We start from the raw sequence: 20,447 nt of genomic DNA, 5'->3' as shown, positions 1-20,447 counted from the left end.
GTCTCCAAAATTCTAAGGTTGAATTTTATCATCGGTCAAAAATATTGTCAGTGGGCTTCCTCTAGGTGACAGGCTCACTTTGTTCATTTTTGAGAAGTTCTTGCCCAAAACTCAGGTTTTCATAACATCCGACTTTCCAGGACCGATGGCATCCGGTGAACGAAGCAGGTGCACCGGCGCAGCTTCCGGTTCAATCGCACAAGTGCCTTTGCTCGGGAAACCGCCCGGGGGTGTGGTGGGCCTGCTCCCACTTTGTGACACAGAATATTAGCAAGGTGTGTGCCCAGGGTCTAGACTTCATAAGATTAATGTTTTCACTGCTTCCCCTGGATGCTCTTGGGTGAAACTAGCTTTCCTTTTGAACAGTGGGTTTGTGTCACTGAAGGAAACGTCAGCTGTCAGTTCAGCCTTGGGACAGTGTCCTGCCTGGTGCGAAGGCACCCACCCCTGCTTTTCACCATCAGTGCAAAGGTGAACACATTTGTTGCAAGAAACGCCATGTGATTTTTAAAACAATGATTCCGAACTCAGATTATTTCAGCAACAGTTGTGTTTGTTGATAAGCATTTGTAAAAATAAATTAAGGTTTTGGAGGATTCGTTGGTATTGACACCAGACAAATATAACCGAATGGGTTGTAATTGTTTTTTAGAGTCTAAGGACTAAACGTACCAGCTCATCATCAGAAAGAGGTTTTAATATGTTTCTATGTTACATTGTTATATTTTCTATTTTTATCATAACTTGTGAGCCTCCCGCAGCAGCAGAGCACTTTGAACAGAAGCGGGGTGGCTGCTCATCGGCAGGGCGACCGTAAGTCATCACCACGTTGAGAGTAAAAGGGAGTGCTATTCGTAGCCATGCCAGGACAAGACCCGGCAATGAACTGGGATGGTCGGTCCTACCCGTGACGATGTCGTAGAGGAGACTCCTGCCTCGTGAGGGACTTGGGCTCAGGTGGCCTCCATGGCGCCTCCCAACTTAACTGCAGAAAGCCTGTTTTATGCACAACTGTTTTCTACAGTTTTTTATGATTACTTATTTTGCTAATATTCTCTAAATTGGATGAAGTCTGAAGGGTATTATTAAACATTGGAGTTTATGTTTGTCAAGGTTTATATGTAAATTATAATCCTTTTAAATCTTGTGATAGGGAAATTACATGTACATTATACATTATATATTGTAATTCAACTAAAATGCTTAGTTTAACGGCCCATTTCTCAACTGTCCCTGATGAGTGAAAGTTCGTGTTAATTTTCCACTCTCAAATGTGATGCCACTGTTTATTTTTGATACCATCAGCGTGTCTCTGGGATTCTTTTTACGAACTGCAGAATCAGAGTATTTCCAGAATCAGAAGTGAGGGTTCTCACTTTCATAGTAGGTAAAATAAGGTGAATTATAATAAAGGGTATGAGAACTAAATGTTAGACAAAAGGCAAGATCGTTTCTTTGAGAGGAAAGCATGCCTTAATATTTCCTGAGCTCTCTGGGTGGTTAAATATGTGTGCAAAAAGGAATAACCACATATTTAAGTTTTCAAATAGCCATTAGCAAAGTTTTACTGTAAGGACTATTAGCAAATCTGAATCATTGTGGAACTGAGGTTTTGTGTTTTTTTTTTTTTTAATGTGGCTGGGAAACTCCTTCAGGAAGTAAGTTGAGGGTAGAAGTGATTTAACTTTTCAGTACTTTTTTGAGCACCTATTAGGTGCAGGGCTCTCTGGTAGAGGCTAGTGGACACAAAAATCGTCCTTGTTCTCTGCACTTGTGACTCTCACAGTGGACCGGGAAGAGATGGATATTTCTGTCAATGGTATAGAATAATAAATGAGAGTTCCCGGATCCTACTTTCCTAGATTCCCGACGTGTAAACCCGTCACGCCATCTGTGTAAATGATCAGAGATACATTGCAAAAACTCAGCCCTCACAGACCAGGCTCCCCTGGGCAGTCACAGGAGGGTCTCCAGAAGGTTTCACAATCCTCAGAAGATTTCTCAGGGCTTTCGCAGCGAGCAGGAAATGGCTGACTAATTTCACTGTGGGAACACACGAGGCGTTATGTGTTCAGAGGAGAGCGATCCAAGCTCCAAGACTCTCGCAGGCTGGTTATGAGCAGCGAGTGAAAAGGACCCAGGAGTCTCTGCAGGGGGTTGGTGTGCTCAAGCAGACACCGTCGAGCAACCGTCTTGCTTTTACACAAAACGATGATGTTTTATCACCTAGAACGTTACTCAGAAGTTGTACTCATTAAAACTTCTCCGTCACTGGCAAGGAAACGTATCAAAGGATCCTGTAAGGGAAAATGAAAATAATTGATGAGGTAAGAGAATTATCTTGTGAGCCTAGCCACAGGGTTGGGATACTCCATTCTGGGGGGAAAAAAAGAGAGAGAGAGAGAGGTTTCAAAAGTGTTCGTGTCATCAGGTTATGTGACTGAAGAGGAGAGACCCTGGGACAAAAATAGAGCCTGCATGCATGTTCTGTCCCTGAGACTTTAAGGGACTCCTGCAGCCCAGGCGCAGTTTATGGAAGACGATGATGACACCTGCAGCCCACCTGCCCCTGGAGGGAAGCATCCTCCAGCTCAGAGATCCCCTGCAAGGAAGACCTCTGCCTCCCGACATTTCCTGGTTCCTCTCACAGAAGGGACACTCTTGTGGTGGATCCTACCTTTGTCCCAGAATTACACCTTTTTTTCTTTTTTTTTAATTTATTTTTTATTGTTATTCAATTACAGTTGTATGCCTTTTCTCCCCTTCCCTCCCCCCCACCCCAGCTGAACCCACCTCCCTCCCCCACCCCCACCATCCCCCCTGATTTTTAAACTCTGTTCAGAGTGCTGTAGAAATCAGCCAGCAGTGTGCTCCCAGAAAGTGCCCTGCACGCTCTTTGCCACGGGCGGATAATGGCTCTCTGCCTTGCTGGGGTCAGTGTTCCCTACCTGTTATCTCCTTTCCCGATCGAGAGCCCCTGTGGGCCCCAGGGTAGGAGGTGAGCAGGGGGACGGGTGCGAGTGCTGTCACTGGCGTTTCACAATACGTAAGGCACGCGGTTGCCTTCAGGGAACTTGTCACTCCAGGGCTCACTCTTCGACCTGCCCTGGAGGAGGAGGCAAGTCTCTGTGACTCCTCAGCCCTTTTTCCCATAAACGCCTCTGCTCTGACCTGCCGGCACTCAACTGTCAGGGCAAGCGTCAGCATGCGACTCCCTGGGTGAGTGTACAGACGCACGGCACCCCACACCCCTGCCTGCTGAGCTGGGCTGGGCTCCCCCAGTCAACCCCAGCCCGTGCTGACTAGCGAAGAACCTCAGCAGACCACAGTCACCGATTTAATTTGGAGATTGCACTGTCCTTCTTGGGCGGTGTCCATGATCACTGTGACTCCTCCTGGCCTGTGACATCGGTCTCCCTGTGCTGAACCTGGGGTGGTCGGCCAGTGTCTGGCTGTAGAATCTGCTTCTCTTGTTTTCACAAGCAGTCTGGTTTTGCAAACACAGCCCTACCAGACAGACGGTGGGTCATTCCCCTCCTCGCAGGCAGCGCGGGAATGAATGCGTGCTGAGAGATTCTCGAGATGCCTCTTCAGACGGTGCTGTTTCTGAGAAAGCTTGAGAACGGTGACTGTGTTGGAGTGGAAAATAATTGGGGGCATTTTAACTCCCTTTTAACATACTAGTATTTACGGTCAAAGCTTATTGATTTGAAATACACAAGCTTAAAAAAAATCTTCAGTTGAGTCTCTCAGGGTATTGGATGAGTATGAGACCCCTATGGAGTCTTGTGCCTCTCTGCATGGGCACAGGACAGTGCGTGGGTATTTGCACTGGAATCACTCCCAGGTCAGCGCAGAGCTGTTACCAAAGTCATGGTCTCGGTCCATGTACATTACTGTTGTCCAATCAGCCTTGATCTTCAGTGAGATCCTAACGGCCTCAGTGACCACGGTCACCATGTGGAGATACAGGGACAGCCCTTGTACCATCTTGGTGCTGAGGATCCTAAACGGACACGCCGAGCTCCGCTCTTTCTCCTGGGGTTCACACCCTTCCCCAGTCTCCTACCTGCGGACCCCCTTCAGCGCTGACCTCCTAATATCCCGGCCCAGACACCCGCCTCCTCCAATCTCCCAGCAGCTCATGCCAGACACTTCGGCACCACCTCAATCGCCCACCATTTCTTCAGGAAAACACACTGCTCTTCCGATTTAGAACCTGCCTTCCTCTCCCAGCATCTGCCTCCCCGCCGAGCCGCCCGGGGGCTGGGGTCCACAGCAGCCCCCTCCTTGGCGGGTCTCCTGTTCTCGCTGCTTTCCAGGCCGCGTGTTCTCACACAAGAGAGGGATGCCAGAAGCAGTGAATCAGATCCTATGGCACACCTCTGCCTAAATTCCCGGGAGTCCTTTCATCATGCAGGGAAGAGTCCGAACTTCTGATCATGGCCGGAGGCCCTCCCTGATTCGGCGTCTGGCTGGTTCTCTGAACCCACTTCAACCACTGTCCCTCGTCCACCCTGCTCCAGTGCTATCAGCCTCCTCGCTGTTTCTTGACTTAGTTGAGCTGGTTCGTGTCCGAGAGCCTTTGTGTTTCCCAGGAACATCCTTTCCCCAGAGTCTTACATGCCCCGCCCCCTTTGGGACATACTCATTTTTCTGCCCACACGGCTCTAGCAGCCTGTCATCGACCTGCATCTCAGGGCTTCACCCCAGGGCTTCTTCCTTCCCCGGCACCATCCACCCGAGATCCCTGCTAGCCACCAAGGGAGACCTGATCATCAGAGGTCCGTTTGCCTTGCCAGAAAGTCCTTTCCGATATCTCTCTGCCACACGGACAGTTTCATCTCCGTTTTTCCCTTTGCGGCAAATGGCCTGAAACTCCAGGAGCTTCAGGTGGCTGCCAGCAGCACGTAGCCTGCTAGTTTCATCTTGAGAACATCTTCCCCTGGCCTTTCCGCTTCCTCTGTCTCCTCCTTGGTCACCCGGGAGGCTCCCTCTGCTCCCTAAGCATGGGCCCCGTCGCTTTGGTCGGGTCCCAGAACTGGGCACAGTGGTTGGCAGGACTTGGCCAGTGACAAGTACAGGCAGCAGGCACTTAGCGTCTTTGTGACCAATTCTCCATTGTCACTTCCTGAAACCGTTCTGGTCATCTCTTTCTATTCCTACAGAAAACCAAGTTCACCTGGATGTTACTGAGAGTTAGGGGTCCTTCTCTACATTGTGCACGGAAAGAAGTCCCTTTCACCAGGAAGGGGCTGTGTCGTCTCCTCTCCAGTTAAAGAGAGAGTTAAGGTTGCCTCTGTGTTTTCCTGCGGCTAAAAATGTGCAGTTGCTTGTTATGCAACAGGTTTTGTTCTGTGTTCCATGCAATTTTCTCCTTTCTATCTTTTTTTCCCCCTTAAAATTAAGCCCAGTAAAATGTGAAAGACAGAGAAGTGAAATAATCTCCCCAGCTGCTGAGTTGTCCTGGAAGGCAAAGACGTCTCAATTTTCAACTTAGTCTTAAAACACAAAATCGTTGTCCTTGGAAACAGCTGTCTGGTCAGAAATGCCTTTGTAGTGTGCATTTTAAACAGCAGTTTTCAAAAACCACTAAAAGCTTTGTAAAGCTCTCCTTTATCTGGGTTATGAATTATTTTCAGTCTTTTGAGTGATTGTTAAAATGATGAAACTGAGGGGAATAAAACAGATGTCTGTTTTTGTTTTGTTTGTTTTAGGGGGAGGAGGGAGATGTCATTGGGATATCAGGGGGCACCTAGTACCTGGACAGTGACGTCTACGTGAATGGCTGTTGGTGTCCCCGCGTCCTGTTCACCATCAATTTTTGTGCGTCGGGCCAGGATATAAGCTTCATGAGAACAGGGACCTTGCTTGTCTCAATCACCGTGTGTCCCTCGGAGCTGAGCCCAATACCTGTCACATAGCTCCTCAGCGGGTGTTTATTAACCAGTAAATCAATACCTGAATACTCTAAGAACCATTATACGGAGTGACGTGTCATGTAACCAGGCACATAATCCACCCTTCCTTCGTTATCTTCCATGAAGACACATGGCATGGTCATTTTCCTTAATAGAAACTTTGAGTTCGAAGATGTCTATCCAAGTCTCTTCCGTTTTTATTAATCCATTATGGATTTCCAACCTGTGATTTTTATGCAGCTCAGCTCTGACATTGCTTGTACTTTTGCCACCTCTTGGAGTAAGAAATCCCATAAGTACAAGGTAGTTGTAGCTCAAAGGATGTCTAACTAAGACATTCAGGGAGCACCGAGGAGAGAATAACTTAGGCAACTAATGCTACTTGGGGAAGACTCCGAGGAGGGAATGTCTGCGCCAAGGCGGGAAGAAGCGGTGGAAGTTTGCCAGGGCTCAAGAAGGCAGTAGGATGAAGCGTGTGTCCCCGGACCCCTGGCCGTGGAACAGTCACCACCATCATCACCGACTTCTGCATGAACATCACTTTTCACACAAGACACGAGTTGTCATTGAAGTGCTTGATTTTTTAAAAATCTGATTTACTTTCTGTGATGATTCATTTATAGCCATTTATGCTAAAAACTGTGGAAGTACTACCTAATGTGGCTTCCTCAGAAGCCAGGTCGCTGAATAGCCAAGCTCCCTACAGACCAAGGTTTCTTCTTTTCGCAGCAAAGAGACGGATGGGTTGGGGACTTTTAACATGTTTGTGCGTCTGGTTGTGCACCGCCCACCCCAATCCTGGTCGCACTGAGCGGAGCCTAAATGGAGGTGGTGCTGGTTTCCTGGGCTGGCCAGAGGGTCAGCACCCCCTGTAGGCAGCCCCTTGTCCTGATGGACCCAAGACATCATTTTGTAGCCTCAGAAGGAACAAAGGGATGAAGAGATCTGTTTCTCTGTGGGATTAAGACTCATACAAAACTGCGAACCAAGCTCAAGGAACTGACACTGATACAACCTGACATGATTAAAATAATAATAACAATAATAATATCAACAGGTAATAATTTAAAAATAATTTGAAAGGCTCATTTTGTGGGGAGCCACTGATACCATGACATGCCAGTCCCGTCCACCCGTCTAAACTATTTCTCTGCCGTTTCCTTGAAGAGCACCTCAATACTGATAAACGCACACAGACATCCTCACCCTGGTCCCAGGCCCAGAGAATCCTCGTCAAACAAACGCTCTCTAGGTGTTTGTGGCTCACAGACACCTGTTACTGCAGTTTGTCCCAACTGTTTTTGGTGTGACCAGAACTGTGCCTTCTGGGATCAGGTATTACTTCTCCTGTGCTGATAGCCCCTCATAAGTCCAGCTCTTTAGAACTTTAAAAATGAGCTTTTAAAGAATGTATACAATAAATTATTGTTAGTCATTAACACGAAAGGAAGATGCCACCTAAGTTGAGTCTCAAAAAATACATGCTGAAGAGGGAGAGGCCGGGCTGGTGGGCACTGGGGCACTTTTCCCAGCAGGTGGGAAGGTGCGGCCGCAGCTGCCCGGCATTCATCCCTGAGATCTCAGAAACACTGAGCTGAAGCAGATCCTCCCACAACCTCTCCTGGCCCAATATATGGCCAGGAGACGGAGGGAGAATATCTGTGGTTCTGTCTGTGTGTTCCTCCCCACTTGTCTTTTTCTTTTTTTTTTTTTAATCCCCTTCTAAAGTCTTTCATTGCTTTGGGCTACGTGAAGCTCAGATTGCAACAACAACTTTTTCCAGGGATATTGTAATAGTGGCTGATTTGCCTGCTATTGGTTATGCCCAAGTAGACGCATGACCTGTGGCAGTTTGGCTTGCCCTCCTATGGGAAAACACTTAACGAAGCTAAGAAGCTGTATTAAAATAAAATAAACAAATTCATGTGGCACCCAGCCTCGCAGCCACATGTAGTGTTGTTATTATTTATGATCCTGAGACACCAGTCCCACGTTGCCAACCGCCTACCGGGCATTTCCACCCAGAAGGCCCCTGCCACTTCCTGTCCAACCCGTCTGAAACCCAAACCATTACCGTCTCTTCAAAGCCACCCCTCACTGTTGGAGTTTTAGGGGGTCAATAAATCACACCCTTTCCTTCCCCTCTGAGGTTCACGTTTATTGTTGCTGGTTTTAGAAGCACAGAAGACAAACAGATAAAGCGGAAAACAAATGGGTCGAGATCTATGGCCAAGTGTCTGGCTCCTAGTTCAGCGCCCCACTACCCCCCCAGCTCCAGCCCCCGCTGAGCACCCGCAGGCCTCCGGCATAAGCAGCTCACCAGAGCATCCCGGAGTGGGGGGAGGGGGAGGCATGTGTCCTGGGGGCACAAGCTCGCTTAATGTCTCTTTCAGAAGCACCAGTCCCATCTGCCAGTTCTCCCCCTCTTATGGGGAGGAGACCATGAAATGTGCAGAAAAGGGGCCAGCAACCCCAGCCCCCGCACGAAGCCAGGAGATCCAGTTCCCACAAAGGGTGCGCTCCAGATGTGCCTGTTTGTATTGAGGTTACCTTCTTAGTCGATGTGACATCAGATTGTTTGACCATTTGCGTGTGAACAAGAACATTTCGATACTCAATAGTCCAGACTGTAAGAATTTCCACCACCTGCATTGTAACCTGTCTTCTTACCGGTCCTTCTCACCATCGGTGTGACCCCACGGTGACAACCGCACCTCACTCTGAGCGCCTCCACGGGGACTGTTCGGAGCGCTGGCAGGACCCGGCTCCAGGGCTCCTGGCAGCCCCGGAAAGCGAGGGCCGGTGGGGCCTCAGCCCATCCTGCCACTGCACTTACAGCAAGTGTGTTTCTGTAGCACTGCGATACTGTATTTTGTTTTTTAACTTTTAATCCCCTCTTACGGTTTAAAATATCTCTTCTAAAAGTTAAAAATTTTTATTTAAAACCTTTTTTGGCTCTTGACTGTGTCAAGAAAAGGAAATAGCAAAGGTTGAATATCAAGTCAAGCCCAGTGAAAGAATCTCGTCCCTCTGGCAGTGAGTGATGCGTACGGAAGGGGTCTGGTTTTACTGGAAGGTGAGGTGTAGAGAGCCTACAGGCAGCGAGAATAAGGCATAATAATAATTTTTGTAGTTTGTCTATTTTACTGGATATTTACCTGTTGCTGGGCATCCTGTGAACCAGCGCTCTCCGTACATAATAACCTTACTTTATTATCACAGTAGGCCTGAGGTGGATACTGTTATCATCCCCATTTTATAGACGAAGGCACTGAAATTCAGAGAGGTCGCCTTGCCCTGTGTCCTGTCGGATAATACATGGCACAAGCTGGACTGCGGCAGGGGTTCACGGTCTTAACTATATTCTACATTTTACTGACATTCGTAAAATTTACTCTCTGGAAAGCAGGCAAAAATTCCACCAATATTGCTGCTAGAGATTTTGTCATTGGTTGTTGGCATCTCTCTTTTTGAAAATCCTTTTAAAATAGAACAAACGCATGGGAGGGCTGCATTATCTAGAAACCTCTTCATATTAGAAACATCTGACAAAATTGGCAGGAGGGTTGGCTTAGGGGCTAGAAGACCTGGGGGACACATAATATCTGGTCTCAGATGTTTGAAGAGCTGTCATAGCCCTTATGAGATGTGGCTGAAAGTTATACATATAATCAAAACATGGTCACATCACGTGGTCCCGTTCTCTTCCGGGTATAGCACTTAAAAGCCCTTTACGTGTGGGCTAAAATTTCTCAGGCTCATTTTTCATGTGGGGGTGACTTTTATTTTTTCAAACTGTAAAACACACAGTTCAGCTTGATTTCATAGCAGAATCATTCAGAAGCTCGTATCTGCATGATTGCAGCCGAAACAGACTAAACAAAAAAATGCAGTCGGTACAAATTGCTGCGGGTTATCTGTGCAGCTCCGGCATGTGGTGAGAACCTGGAAGCGGCTGGCGCAGAATTTACGAGACTTCCCGTAAATCAGCTCGGTCAGTGTTTCAAACCTGCATCCAACTCTCCTTGGATGTCTAGACTCAGCCCCGAGGTGCAGCTTCGAAATGGGTAAAAATGAAGCTGCCAAAGCCACCAGAAGTCTCTGACCTTCTTCTAATGTTTCAACCAGATAATTATTTTCCCTCTCAAGAATTTGGCTATCCTTTGAGGGGGGAAAAAAATCAAGATTTTCCATGTGAAGAGCCCCTGAAAGAAAATCCTGTGGAGAAAGGTCACTGAGAACAGGCCAAAGCTGAATTCTTCAGATCTGCACCCTTTCTGCGTCGCGTGACGTCCAGCTGGCCAGGAGCTCCGTGGCATTTGTCCAGCTTGGCTGTCCCCGTACCTTTGCATCTTAAAGGACCCACTGGGCAGAGGAAATGCCCGAATGGAAACCTAAATGGAAGAAAAATAATTAGATAATTAAAAACTGATGAATTTTGATCCCATCAAGATAATCCATTACCCTGTCTGCTTTGTAGCAGCAAATAGGATCTTTCAGATTTTCCAAAAATAAACTTTCATACTTGGAGGATACATTTTCTTTAAATACGTCCCACTTTTAAATGAAATTGTTCATTCTGCTTATTGTGATTCACCTCTTTAAACTTTTTTGTTACATTCTCTGTAGAAAGTTAAGGATTCTATCAAAAAATGATATAAGGTGGTTTTAAAAATAAGCACAGTCGGAGTGCATTCTATCATTCGTTCATTCATTCATTCATTCATTCAACACATTTTTGTTTTAAGGAGGCCACGTGCCAAGACTGCGGTAGGCCCGGGTCGTGCCATTTATCAGCTATGGGATCTCGGGAAAGTCGGCTAATCTCTCTGGATCTCAGTGTCCTCAGCTGTGAAACGGCTCCATTACCAAGTTGGCAGGATTGCTCTGCAGATTAAATGAGCGGGATTTTTTTTTTAAGATGGTGAAAAATTGGAAGTTTCTCTTTGCTCCTTCTCTATCCATTGCTATTCTGACAAATCATACACAACAGGGGTGGGAAGTGTCAGAAGCCCTGGAAAGTAGTGATGCCAGTCAACTTTTTACAAGACTCGTGGAGCGAGTCTACACTGAAAGTCTGTGAGTGACCAGTGTACGCTTTACCCTGACTAAGGAAAAGGGCTAAACAGGAAGACAATAGAAAGAAACATCCGCTCTTCCTCTCCGAATCAACGTGAGAAGTGTGGATATGGCCCCAACCAGAATCCCAGCCAGCCAGCCTGCCCACTCGGAGGCCGATTCAAAACATGCGCCTGAGTAAGGATTTACAGATGGGGAGGTCCAGGTGGAAAGTGCCTGATGATAAACATTTATTCAAGTTACACCTTGAGTTCCATCTAAGTAATTGCTTGAGTGCAACAACATCGAATGCAAAGTAAAAAAAAAAGGGGGGGGGGAGGAGACTCAGATGTGAAAACAATAATTCAGAAACAGTCCAGGTCAGTACTTGTAGATAGGTTAGCAATTATCATGAGAGGAAGTGGAGGAACATAAAAGCTTCTAAAGTCCTCAGTCTGTCAAGAATCATTATTTTACTCCTGAATCTCATATGTACAAAAGTGAACTAAAGAGTGATTTGGAAAACTTAAAAATGATCATTTACCTGTAGAATTGAAAACCTCTAAAAAATATAGAAGCCAAAAAGGCAGTTTGTTTCCCACCCTACACAAAGGAAACAGTAAAGAGCATTAAAAAAAAATTCAAAATGGGAAAACTAAATCCAAGCATAGAGCTATGGCAAGAAATAAACATGTGTAAAACTTCCCAGAATCCCCTGGGGGATAGATTGGTGAGCAAAAAAAAATGGTACAGTCTCTGTCCTAATGTTGTTTACAGGCTAGTTGGGAAAACAGACATTATCAAAATTAATAAGTAACTGAGAAAGAAAAAGAAACTCACATAGTTCCAAAACCACACCTGTGATCAGTGCTCCGCGGGGAAAGGTAAACGTTGGATAGGAAAAATGTGTGAAAGAGGAGCCGACCTGTAGGGGTGTCAGGGAGGTGACATCTCGGGATGTGAAGATGATTCCTGAGACAGAGTGGGGGTTAACTGTGCGTCAGGGAGGAAAGAGAGCCGCAGAGGGAGCAGGATATGCAGAGACCTGGGGACGAGGGTGGCCCATTTGAGAAGGTAAAGACCAGTGTGGCTGTGCAGAGAGAGCGGGTGAACAGAGTGTGAGAAGAAGCTGGAGAGGAAGGAGGTGGTGGGCCAGACCTCGCAGGGCCTTGCAGCCCCCATCAGGGGTGTGGTTTTTTCCCTAAACACAGGTAGCTGTTAGAGTGTTTCAGGCCAAGAGTAAAAATATCCACTCACATCTTGAGAGCATGATGAGGACTCAGGGAGGACAATGAAAGAAAATGAAGGGGACATGTGACATGGGAGGCCACTGAGGACAATAAGGTGGAGATCAGTGTACCGGAAGTATGCTTTCAGGTGGGGAAGTGGAAGAGGGGCACGAGAGAGTGGAAGGTGGCTGAGATACCCCCCAAAATGTCTGGGTCATACCGCAGCTGCATGACCTGGGAACACCAAGTCAGGCACCAGCCACTGTCGCTCACGTCAAGGTGCCTTTGAGAGGCTCACGGGGAGAAGTCAGCAGGTGGTGTGAGTCTGGAAGAGGTCTGGACTGGGCAGACAAATAGGTGAGCCGTCTGGGTGCGGGCGTGGAGTGAGGCTCTCAGGCATGAACGAGAGAGAAGGAAGAGAAGATCGTCTTGTACTCTGCGGGTGTCTGTCTACATTGGATTTTTCTTTTCTGGAAAGGTGATTGGAATGTGTATCAACCAGTGTCTTAAAAAATATCGTAACTTCAATCCTGTCACTATAGGAATCTACTCTCAGAAAATAATAGTAAATGTGACAAAGGCTTATGGATAAAATATTCATTTAAGCATTATTTATGATTGCAAAAAAAATGACTTAATTGTCTAATATTAGGAAGAGGTTAAGGAAATTACCATGCATTTATAATAATGATTATTGTCACTATAATTTGACATGTATAAAGACATAATGGTGTACGTAGATGACTGTGATGCAATAGGAAATGAAAAGAACACAAAATTAGTGAAAACAGACAAAACTCAACTGTGTGAAAAATGCAGAAACAAGAGTATAAAGAAATAAGGCTATCTGTAAACAGAGAAACAAGAATGACTGTCACAATTTTCACTTTTACCTAGTTTCCAGATTTTTCAAGCGGGCATGTGGTACATCTTTTGTGTTATTTTATTGTTAGGAGAAGAAATATAAAACTGTAGCTTTGGCCCCGTTGCGAAGATGCACTTGATAAGCCTTTCACTCCGCTCAGCGCTGGTGAAGGTTCTCTCCTCTCGCAACTCTGACGAGCGTTTCTGTTTTAAATCCAGCGTCGTCTTTTCGGTTTGTAAGATTCCTGCCATGCATTTTAAAGTTTCCTAAGCCACTTAGCCTCGTAAAATAGTTTCAGAAAATTGATCTGATTACCAGGCAACAGCAAATCCTTTCCCCTTAGAATTCGTCCCCTCCATTGGCACCCAGTGGGTCGCCCCATTGAGAGCGTTTGGATTTTCTCAACTTCCTGCTCAACAGTACAGATGACTCTGAATTCTTTAATGGGGGGCTTAAAAAAATTATATAATGCCTATGTATGGGAATTTGCAAGAGAATTTTAAAGACAGTGATTTCCCCCCACCAGCGACTGGGGGAACCAGCCACCTGGGCCGTCCTGTGGGCCTTCGTCTGCAGAGACAGAAAAGCTTTCTGAATTTGCTTCAGCACTAAAGCAGGGTCTTTTTGAACTCCAGGAATGTGTACAAAGACTACCGCTTCCTGGAGCTGGCCTGTGACTCCCAGGAGGACGTGGACAGCTGGAAGGCCTCTCTGCTCAGAGCTGGCGTCTATCCCGACAAATCCGTAGTAAGTTGGAGAAATCTCTTATTTTGAAGTTGTTGACCATGTTTAAGGAAACGTAATTCTACACACCGTACGCGGGAGAAGCCGGTTCTCTTTTGACCTAATGTGCAGCAGGTTTACGTGATACTCCGCTTATATATATATATATTTTTTTTCTCCATGAGATTTCTAAATATTTTAAGAAGTGGATCAGTGTATTTGTTAAAGGAAATGTCCTAGTCTGCCATAGAGCATGAGATATGTAATCTCAGACTAAGAGAGGGTTGCTTTGTCTTAATTTAAATTTTTATTCTCCCTTATATGCTCCTCCAGAGTTGTTATGGTATTAATACAGGTGGTTTATTTATAACATTCTTCATGTAGTCACAGCACACACAATATATATTATAAACTGCTTGTAGTGAGTATGTGTATAAAATTAATCATAACACTAATATTCTTAAAAATGTACTTATTTTTATAAAAATCTACCTCCTCTCATTATGTCTGTAGTACCCGTTCCAAAATTACATCTGTTTTCAAACTCTGGTTAATGTCATTGTGTGAAAGAAGAAAAACAATTAGGTAGGTATCCCCACTTACCTTGATTAATACACCTCAAGTGTCTTGAAGACACTTTTCTCATTCGAGTTAATAAGCAGACCTTCTGTTTGTGTTCTTTGGAAAATGTAATACTGCACAGACGGGTCTGCATTTCAACTCTGCGGAAGCCCAGCCCAACACACGTCCACATACCATTCCCCAGCCTGCAGCCGAGTGCCTCTCCCTGCCCCCTGGCTGCGCCCCACAAGCTGCTGTGCTACTCAGGCTCCCCCAGATGTAATACTGGAACTGGGCCTCGGGGGTGAGGGAGGCCACCTTGACCAGTGCGATGCTTACGGGGCTCTAGATCAGTTTCTAGGCCTGATCATGCACCAGTTGGATTATTTCTAGGCCCCAGATAGGAGGAACAAGGTAAGTCTGAGATATGGATGCAATGTGGGCCAATGGGAGGTTCTCTGGGGGGGGGACAATCAGGCCTGCATGCATCCCTGAGGTTACATTGGAATCTAACAGAGCTCTGGGCTAAAGGACTGAGGATTTGTGCCAGAATGTTCTCCTTACTGCTGTTCTTTTAGCTCGCACGTAGACCACTTAACCCCATCCCAACCTCCCTTTGTCTGGTTAGCACCTAACACAGTGAACCCCACAACATGCCCTGTGCCCTGCCGGTGGGGTGAAACCAGACCCTGTCCTGCCGACACCAGGCACAGAGGTACCGGTGTGTGATTGTCATAATTGCTGGCCAGTCTTCCTGAGTTGTGTGCACACTTGCCTGCGTAGATGGATGCCACTCTGCAGGCCACACATGAGAAAGCATTTAGAGAAATCATGTATGAATTCGAATCATGACTTATTACTCTTCCCTATCCCTTGATGGTAGTGTGTTTAATTTCACAAACGTTCTATCGTAGAAATTTTAAACATTCCAGATGAATTTCTCTTCATGTCATTCCACAAAAGCCTGTTGAGCCTGGGCTTTTTTTCCAGGCACCAGGCTAGACCCCAGGGACACAGAGGAGAGCGGCGAGGTCCCACCACCAAGGAGCGGACGTAGATCAGGACAGCGAATAACCACTTAATTGTACAGTGTGATTTAGAAAGGGATACATCCTATTAAAAACAAAGAGAAAGCCAATGCAAGTGAGGGCAGGTCGTATTGTCATCCAGGTGATGAGGGAAGGCCCCTGGAAGAGCTGACATTTGGCCAAGCTCCTGAAGGAAGTGGGGGACTGACCACAGGAGAGGCTAAAGGCAGGTCACGGTGGCAGAGGACTCGTGCGTGCAAGGCCGGCTCAGCATCTTAGAAGAGCAACAAACTAGTGTGTCCAGGGTACACGGTGGGAGGACAGAAGGGGTGGCAGTTTCCAAGAGGGCGGTCAGGGGCAGGCCGTGTGGGCCCTGAAGGAGTGGTGAGCATTGGAGTTTTATTCTGAGTGAGATGGGACACCGGTAGAGCGTTTTGAGCCAGTTCAGTGACACGGTAAGATTCACATTTTTCACGATCGTAATGGCTGGGTGTTAGGAGAAGTGATGGAGCAGGTGAGTTCAAGGACAGACGGCAGCGGCAGACTTCTCGGGTAGAGATTCCATAGGCTCAGGTGCTGTGGGCGGTTGGGCAGGTTACCCAGCCTTTTTATGTTTCAAGATTCCCATTTCTAAAGTGGAGGTGACGGAAGTCCCCATAGCGTGGGTGACAGGATTGAATGAGATAATGCAGGACAAGCATTGAATAGGGTGGGCACAGATAAGCACCTTGTTTTTGCTTATGATGATGGTGATGATGATGATGATGATTTCATCACAGACTGCTTTCTTCAACAAGCAGAGGAAAGACCTAAAACTCTGTGGATATTATAGCCTAGTGAAATTATAAATGCTCTATGCTAGCTCTGTCTTCTAAACATGCTTGGCTATGTAAAATATCTCTCTGGGTGTGTATCTCCCTTACATACATACAACTGTAATGTTTGTGAAAACGTTTTCTTAAGTCATGATTTTGTCAACGAAACCTATTTTAAATGTACGAGGCAAGTTTGCTATTTAAAGAAATTATGTAATGCCTTTCTCGTGAGGGGGGAAAAAAGTGTCTTGGAAAAGCAAAATTACCTGCTCCTCAGTGAACTGTGTTTATAAACCTGGATTTTCACGTGTCCGCAGTTCTACACGAAGGAGATGCTCAATGAAATATTAGCTTTTTTCTTTTTTTACAGAATGCTCAATTTTAGGCAAATCTAGAGATTAAGCAAACCCTACCTAATCCGTTTTGGTTCTTCTCACGTGATTTTTATTTGTTTTGAAACACACATTTGGTACGGTTGTTTGGGAAATGGAGACAAAGGGGTTTTTTACTACACGCCGAAGACACGACAGGAAATTAAACTGGGCAGCAGGCCATGAACAGTGCTTTCCTCAGTTTTCATCATAAACAACATTTGCATTTTTTATGCACCATAGAGGTCCCCAGGTTACGTGACATGATGGCTTGACTTTCAGATGACGAGATGCCTGCTAACTACTGAAAGCCATCTGCGTAGAACGCTTGTGTAAACATTCCATTTTGGGAACAGACAGACTTGGGGGGAGGGTACTTTTAGGTACAGTTATTTCTAATTTAGAAAAACTCGACGAAGACGTCAGATAAAGCAAGTCATGGATGACGCCCTCTGAGTGAGTTTTAGGCCTTCCCGTGTGTCGTCGTTTTCATGCCCATGAACCACCGAGTCCACAGCAAATCGGCCGATCGCCACCCCAGTAATGGAGCTTTCACGTGTCATACACGGACGTGAGTCCAGGCTCAGAGGGGTCTGCTTCCCACACCTCTGTTTTGACTGAAAAAAAATTCTACATTGATTATTTTTTTCAAAATGTATAAGGTTGGCTTCACGTAGGTAAATCGCAATGACCCAAGTTTGAATAAAATGATTCGGACAAGTTTTGTTTTCAGCTACGCTTCCACACCGTTTTATAACATGCTCTCCCCCATCATATTTTTCTGTCGCATCTACACGATGGAATGTCTTTATGTCACTAATGCCATAATATTCGGCCACCCTGTTTCTTCTGTCTCGCAGGTCATTTCTCTTCCAGTTTTCTACAAGGTTTTTCCTTTGTTCCCTTCCCTTCCACCCTCTTCCCCCACTTCCTTCCTCCCCTTCATCCGTCACTCTCATGGCAGACGCTGGAGATTCAGATTTCAGAAAGCTGCAGCTCGCACTTGGTGGGGGTTCCAAGTCTAGTGAAAAGACAGGCGCCGATCAGTAATTGCTCTACAGTGGGATAGAACTGCAGCGAGGGTCTGTATGAAGTGCAACAGGCCGGCTACATTCCCGTGTGCACTTCCTAACTCCCGTCAGTCCCCGCGTCTCTCCGGACCCAAAGCAAAGCGTAGAATTCTAATCTGAGAAGTGTTGTGTGTGGCCCTGAGCCGGACATGAGGGGTCCCGGATTGGGTTTCCCACGGTGCCACTGACTTCCTCCGTGGACTCACACATAACCTCTCTGAGCCCCAAAGTAGGGTTCTTTCTGAGCCACCACAGTGTGATAAAAATGTATTTAAATCTGAATTTGGATTTAGCAGAATTTTATTTTTTTATTTCTATTTCCTTTGGTCATTAAATTTGAAATTATGAGCACTAGACAATTTTACCTTGTTAAGTAAGTGTGCAGTATTTTACACATTTTCAAAGTAAAAGATGTTTCTAATGGAGCTCACTTTTTTTAATGATTAGACTGAGGTGAGTGTGTGTGTGTCTGAGTGTATCAGTAGTTACAGACTACAATTAAAGCACTTTTACAAGGTTATTTTACAGACCCACACACATAAACTTTTCCTAGAAGTTTGAATACAAATAAATGTGAGTTTGATTAAATATCTACAGAACGTGATATAATAAAGGACTGATTTTTCTGGCAGTTTTGTCCACTCAGAACATGACTTAAATGATACACACACATGAAGGAGTTCCAAACGCTTTGGGACGTTTTGTGTGAGTGAAATGAGGTAGACCTGGAGTCAAATCCACTTCCATTTGAATCCCGACCCTCCCACGTGTTAGCTGTGTGGCCCAGGCAACTTAACTCTCTCGCGTTGTTTATTCTGTTTTCAACTCAAAACAATAAAACCTTCCTCGAGATCAAATGAAGACAGTGACCCACCACATCCTCTCGGCGCCTGGAACTGGGTGCACCAATGCCACGTACATCATTGTCGTCCTGGAAGATAGTATAGCACCCAAGTGCTATAGATAGACCGTCCTCCCAGATGAAAATGCGCAGTAGGAAGTGGAACGCCCTGGAATCTCACCTTACCCCTGGATTCTACACTCTCCCGGGCATCATGCTTCAGGGACTGCTTGGGAGGTTGAAACCATCCTATAATGAAGTCTTTTGGGGACTTCCAAAATCCCTTTTGGATAACCCCCCAGACTGGACTTTCCTCTGTGGCAATGGCAAGGAGAGGAGAGAGGCTCTGTATCCCTCTAGGGAAAGACGAGGAACGGCCACAGACCCCAGAAAAATGTGTTGCTATGGCGATGACCACTCACATGGCTTTACCCAGCTGGCTCAGCACCAAGGCAGCGACCTGCCCAGTCCCAAGAGTCTTTGTTATTCCTCAAGAGAGGCACCTGCAGGGATCCAACCCTCAAGGAGGCTGCGCAGAGCAGAGCGGGGCTTGTGAAGCATTTACAGTTGCCCACGCATCACAGTTATGCCGCGCTCAGAATAGACAGTTGGGAAAGATCGAAGGAAACGAGACATGGCAGAGCCCCGCCCCCGCCCCGTCCTCCACGTGTACATTTCTCCTCTTTGAGGATTAAGGCCCCTACTCTGTGACATCACTGTTGCCACTGCAGAGAGAACCATCTGCCATTGAGCAAGGAAGCCAGTCGTTCCCTAACGTGCAGAAATTCTTGGTGGAACTCCTGAAACTGATTTGCTAGATCAAAGCCACACCGCTGTGGAATGCAATAAATTCCATCTGTTTGAGGAATTTTCAGCAATATTGTGCTCCTTTGGAGAACCAGAGCCCCATTATTCTCTAAAATAGAATTTTTCTCCTGATAAAATTCCCCCTGGGGAGCTTTATTGCCTTATTGGACAGTTGGCATATATATATATTTTTTACAAAAGACTCTTTCCCCCTCCATTCATTCTTGATGTCTCACATAAGCCAGTGCTGTTAACAGTTATATCATAGTAACTCACAGTGCCAAGAAGCTTCTCGACACTTACTTTATCAGTGTCTTTAAATTTATGTTTTTATTAAACACGATGGCTGTGATGGTCCTTGAATTAGACATTTCCTCCGAGTCACCAATTGGCATTGTTTTCCAGAAAATACACTCTCCCACAGTCCTTGCCTAATCACTCTCCAGAAGGCCTCTGTATGTCTTATTCCCCCTCCACGGTCCTCTCTGAAAACCAAGTGCCAGCTGTCCAGCCCATCCTGTGACTCCACCTCACTCAGTCCCCGGCCCAGGGGCACGTGCTCTTCCTAACTCCTCTCTTCGACTCAGCACGAAATTCCTCCTGGGGCCCTTGTGAGAAGGGCTCCAATCGGACCCCTGCTTGTCCCACCACGTCTCCCCCACGGGATCTGACCTGGCAAGGACTCGGGCTGCCCTGGGACTAATGAATCACTGCTCTATTTTTTTAAGCCATATGTGAGTGAAATTGTTTGATATAAATCATACCCTTGCAACTTCAGTGGAAACAGGAGACCCATTTGCCCGCCGCCTGTTGCTGGCTGCTCTGTGTTCTATCCAGAGTGTCCCTTTTAGAAATGACTACATTTTTGTGACTAACCTTCCCAGACCCATTTTCTCGAATGTGGACCAGTGTTTATCTTGGCCACATCCCCACTGTATAGTGGGCGCTTCCCGTGCTGACCCAAGACAAAACTCATAATTTACAAAATAAAGGAATGGTACAGAGGGAGGTCAGACCTTGGTCTGCTTCCCCTGTCTCCCAAGAACCTCCCACTTGTTCCTTCTGCTCTCGCTGCCCTTTTTTTTCCACCTTCTTTGAAACCAAGGATGCAGTGTTTGTTTAAAAATGCATTGGCTGCTGAAAGTTTCCACTGCTTGG

General features: G+C 46.2%; 1 protein-coding gene across 9 annotated transcripts in view; it reads left to right on the top strand.

The window, feature by feature from the left end:
• DNM3 (dynamin 3) overlaps positions 1–20,447 on the top strand; it is a 381,825-nt gene that overhangs the window by 281,139 nt on the left and 80,239 nt on the right. For all 9 annotated transcript variants that reach the window (XM_053914860.1, XM_053914861.1, XM_053914862.2 and 6 more), the window contains one exon: positions 13,709–13,820. In XM_053914860.1, the coding sequence (XP_053770835.1) occupies positions 13,709–13,820 (112 nt within the window). The remainder of the gene's footprint in view (positions 1–13,708; positions 13,821–20,447) is intronic.

Source organism: Desmodus rotundus, chromosome 12 (genome assembly GCF_022682495.2).
Source record: "Desmodus rotundus isolate HL8 chromosome 12, HLdesRot8A.1, whole genome shotgun sequence".
NCBI classification, from domain to species: domain Eukaryota; kingdom Metazoa; phylum Chordata; class Mammalia; order Chiroptera; family Phyllostomidae; genus Desmodus; species Desmodus rotundus.
The sequence above is the reverse complement of the archived record's forward strand: the minus strand, read 5'-3'. Positions and strand labels throughout refer to the sequence as shown.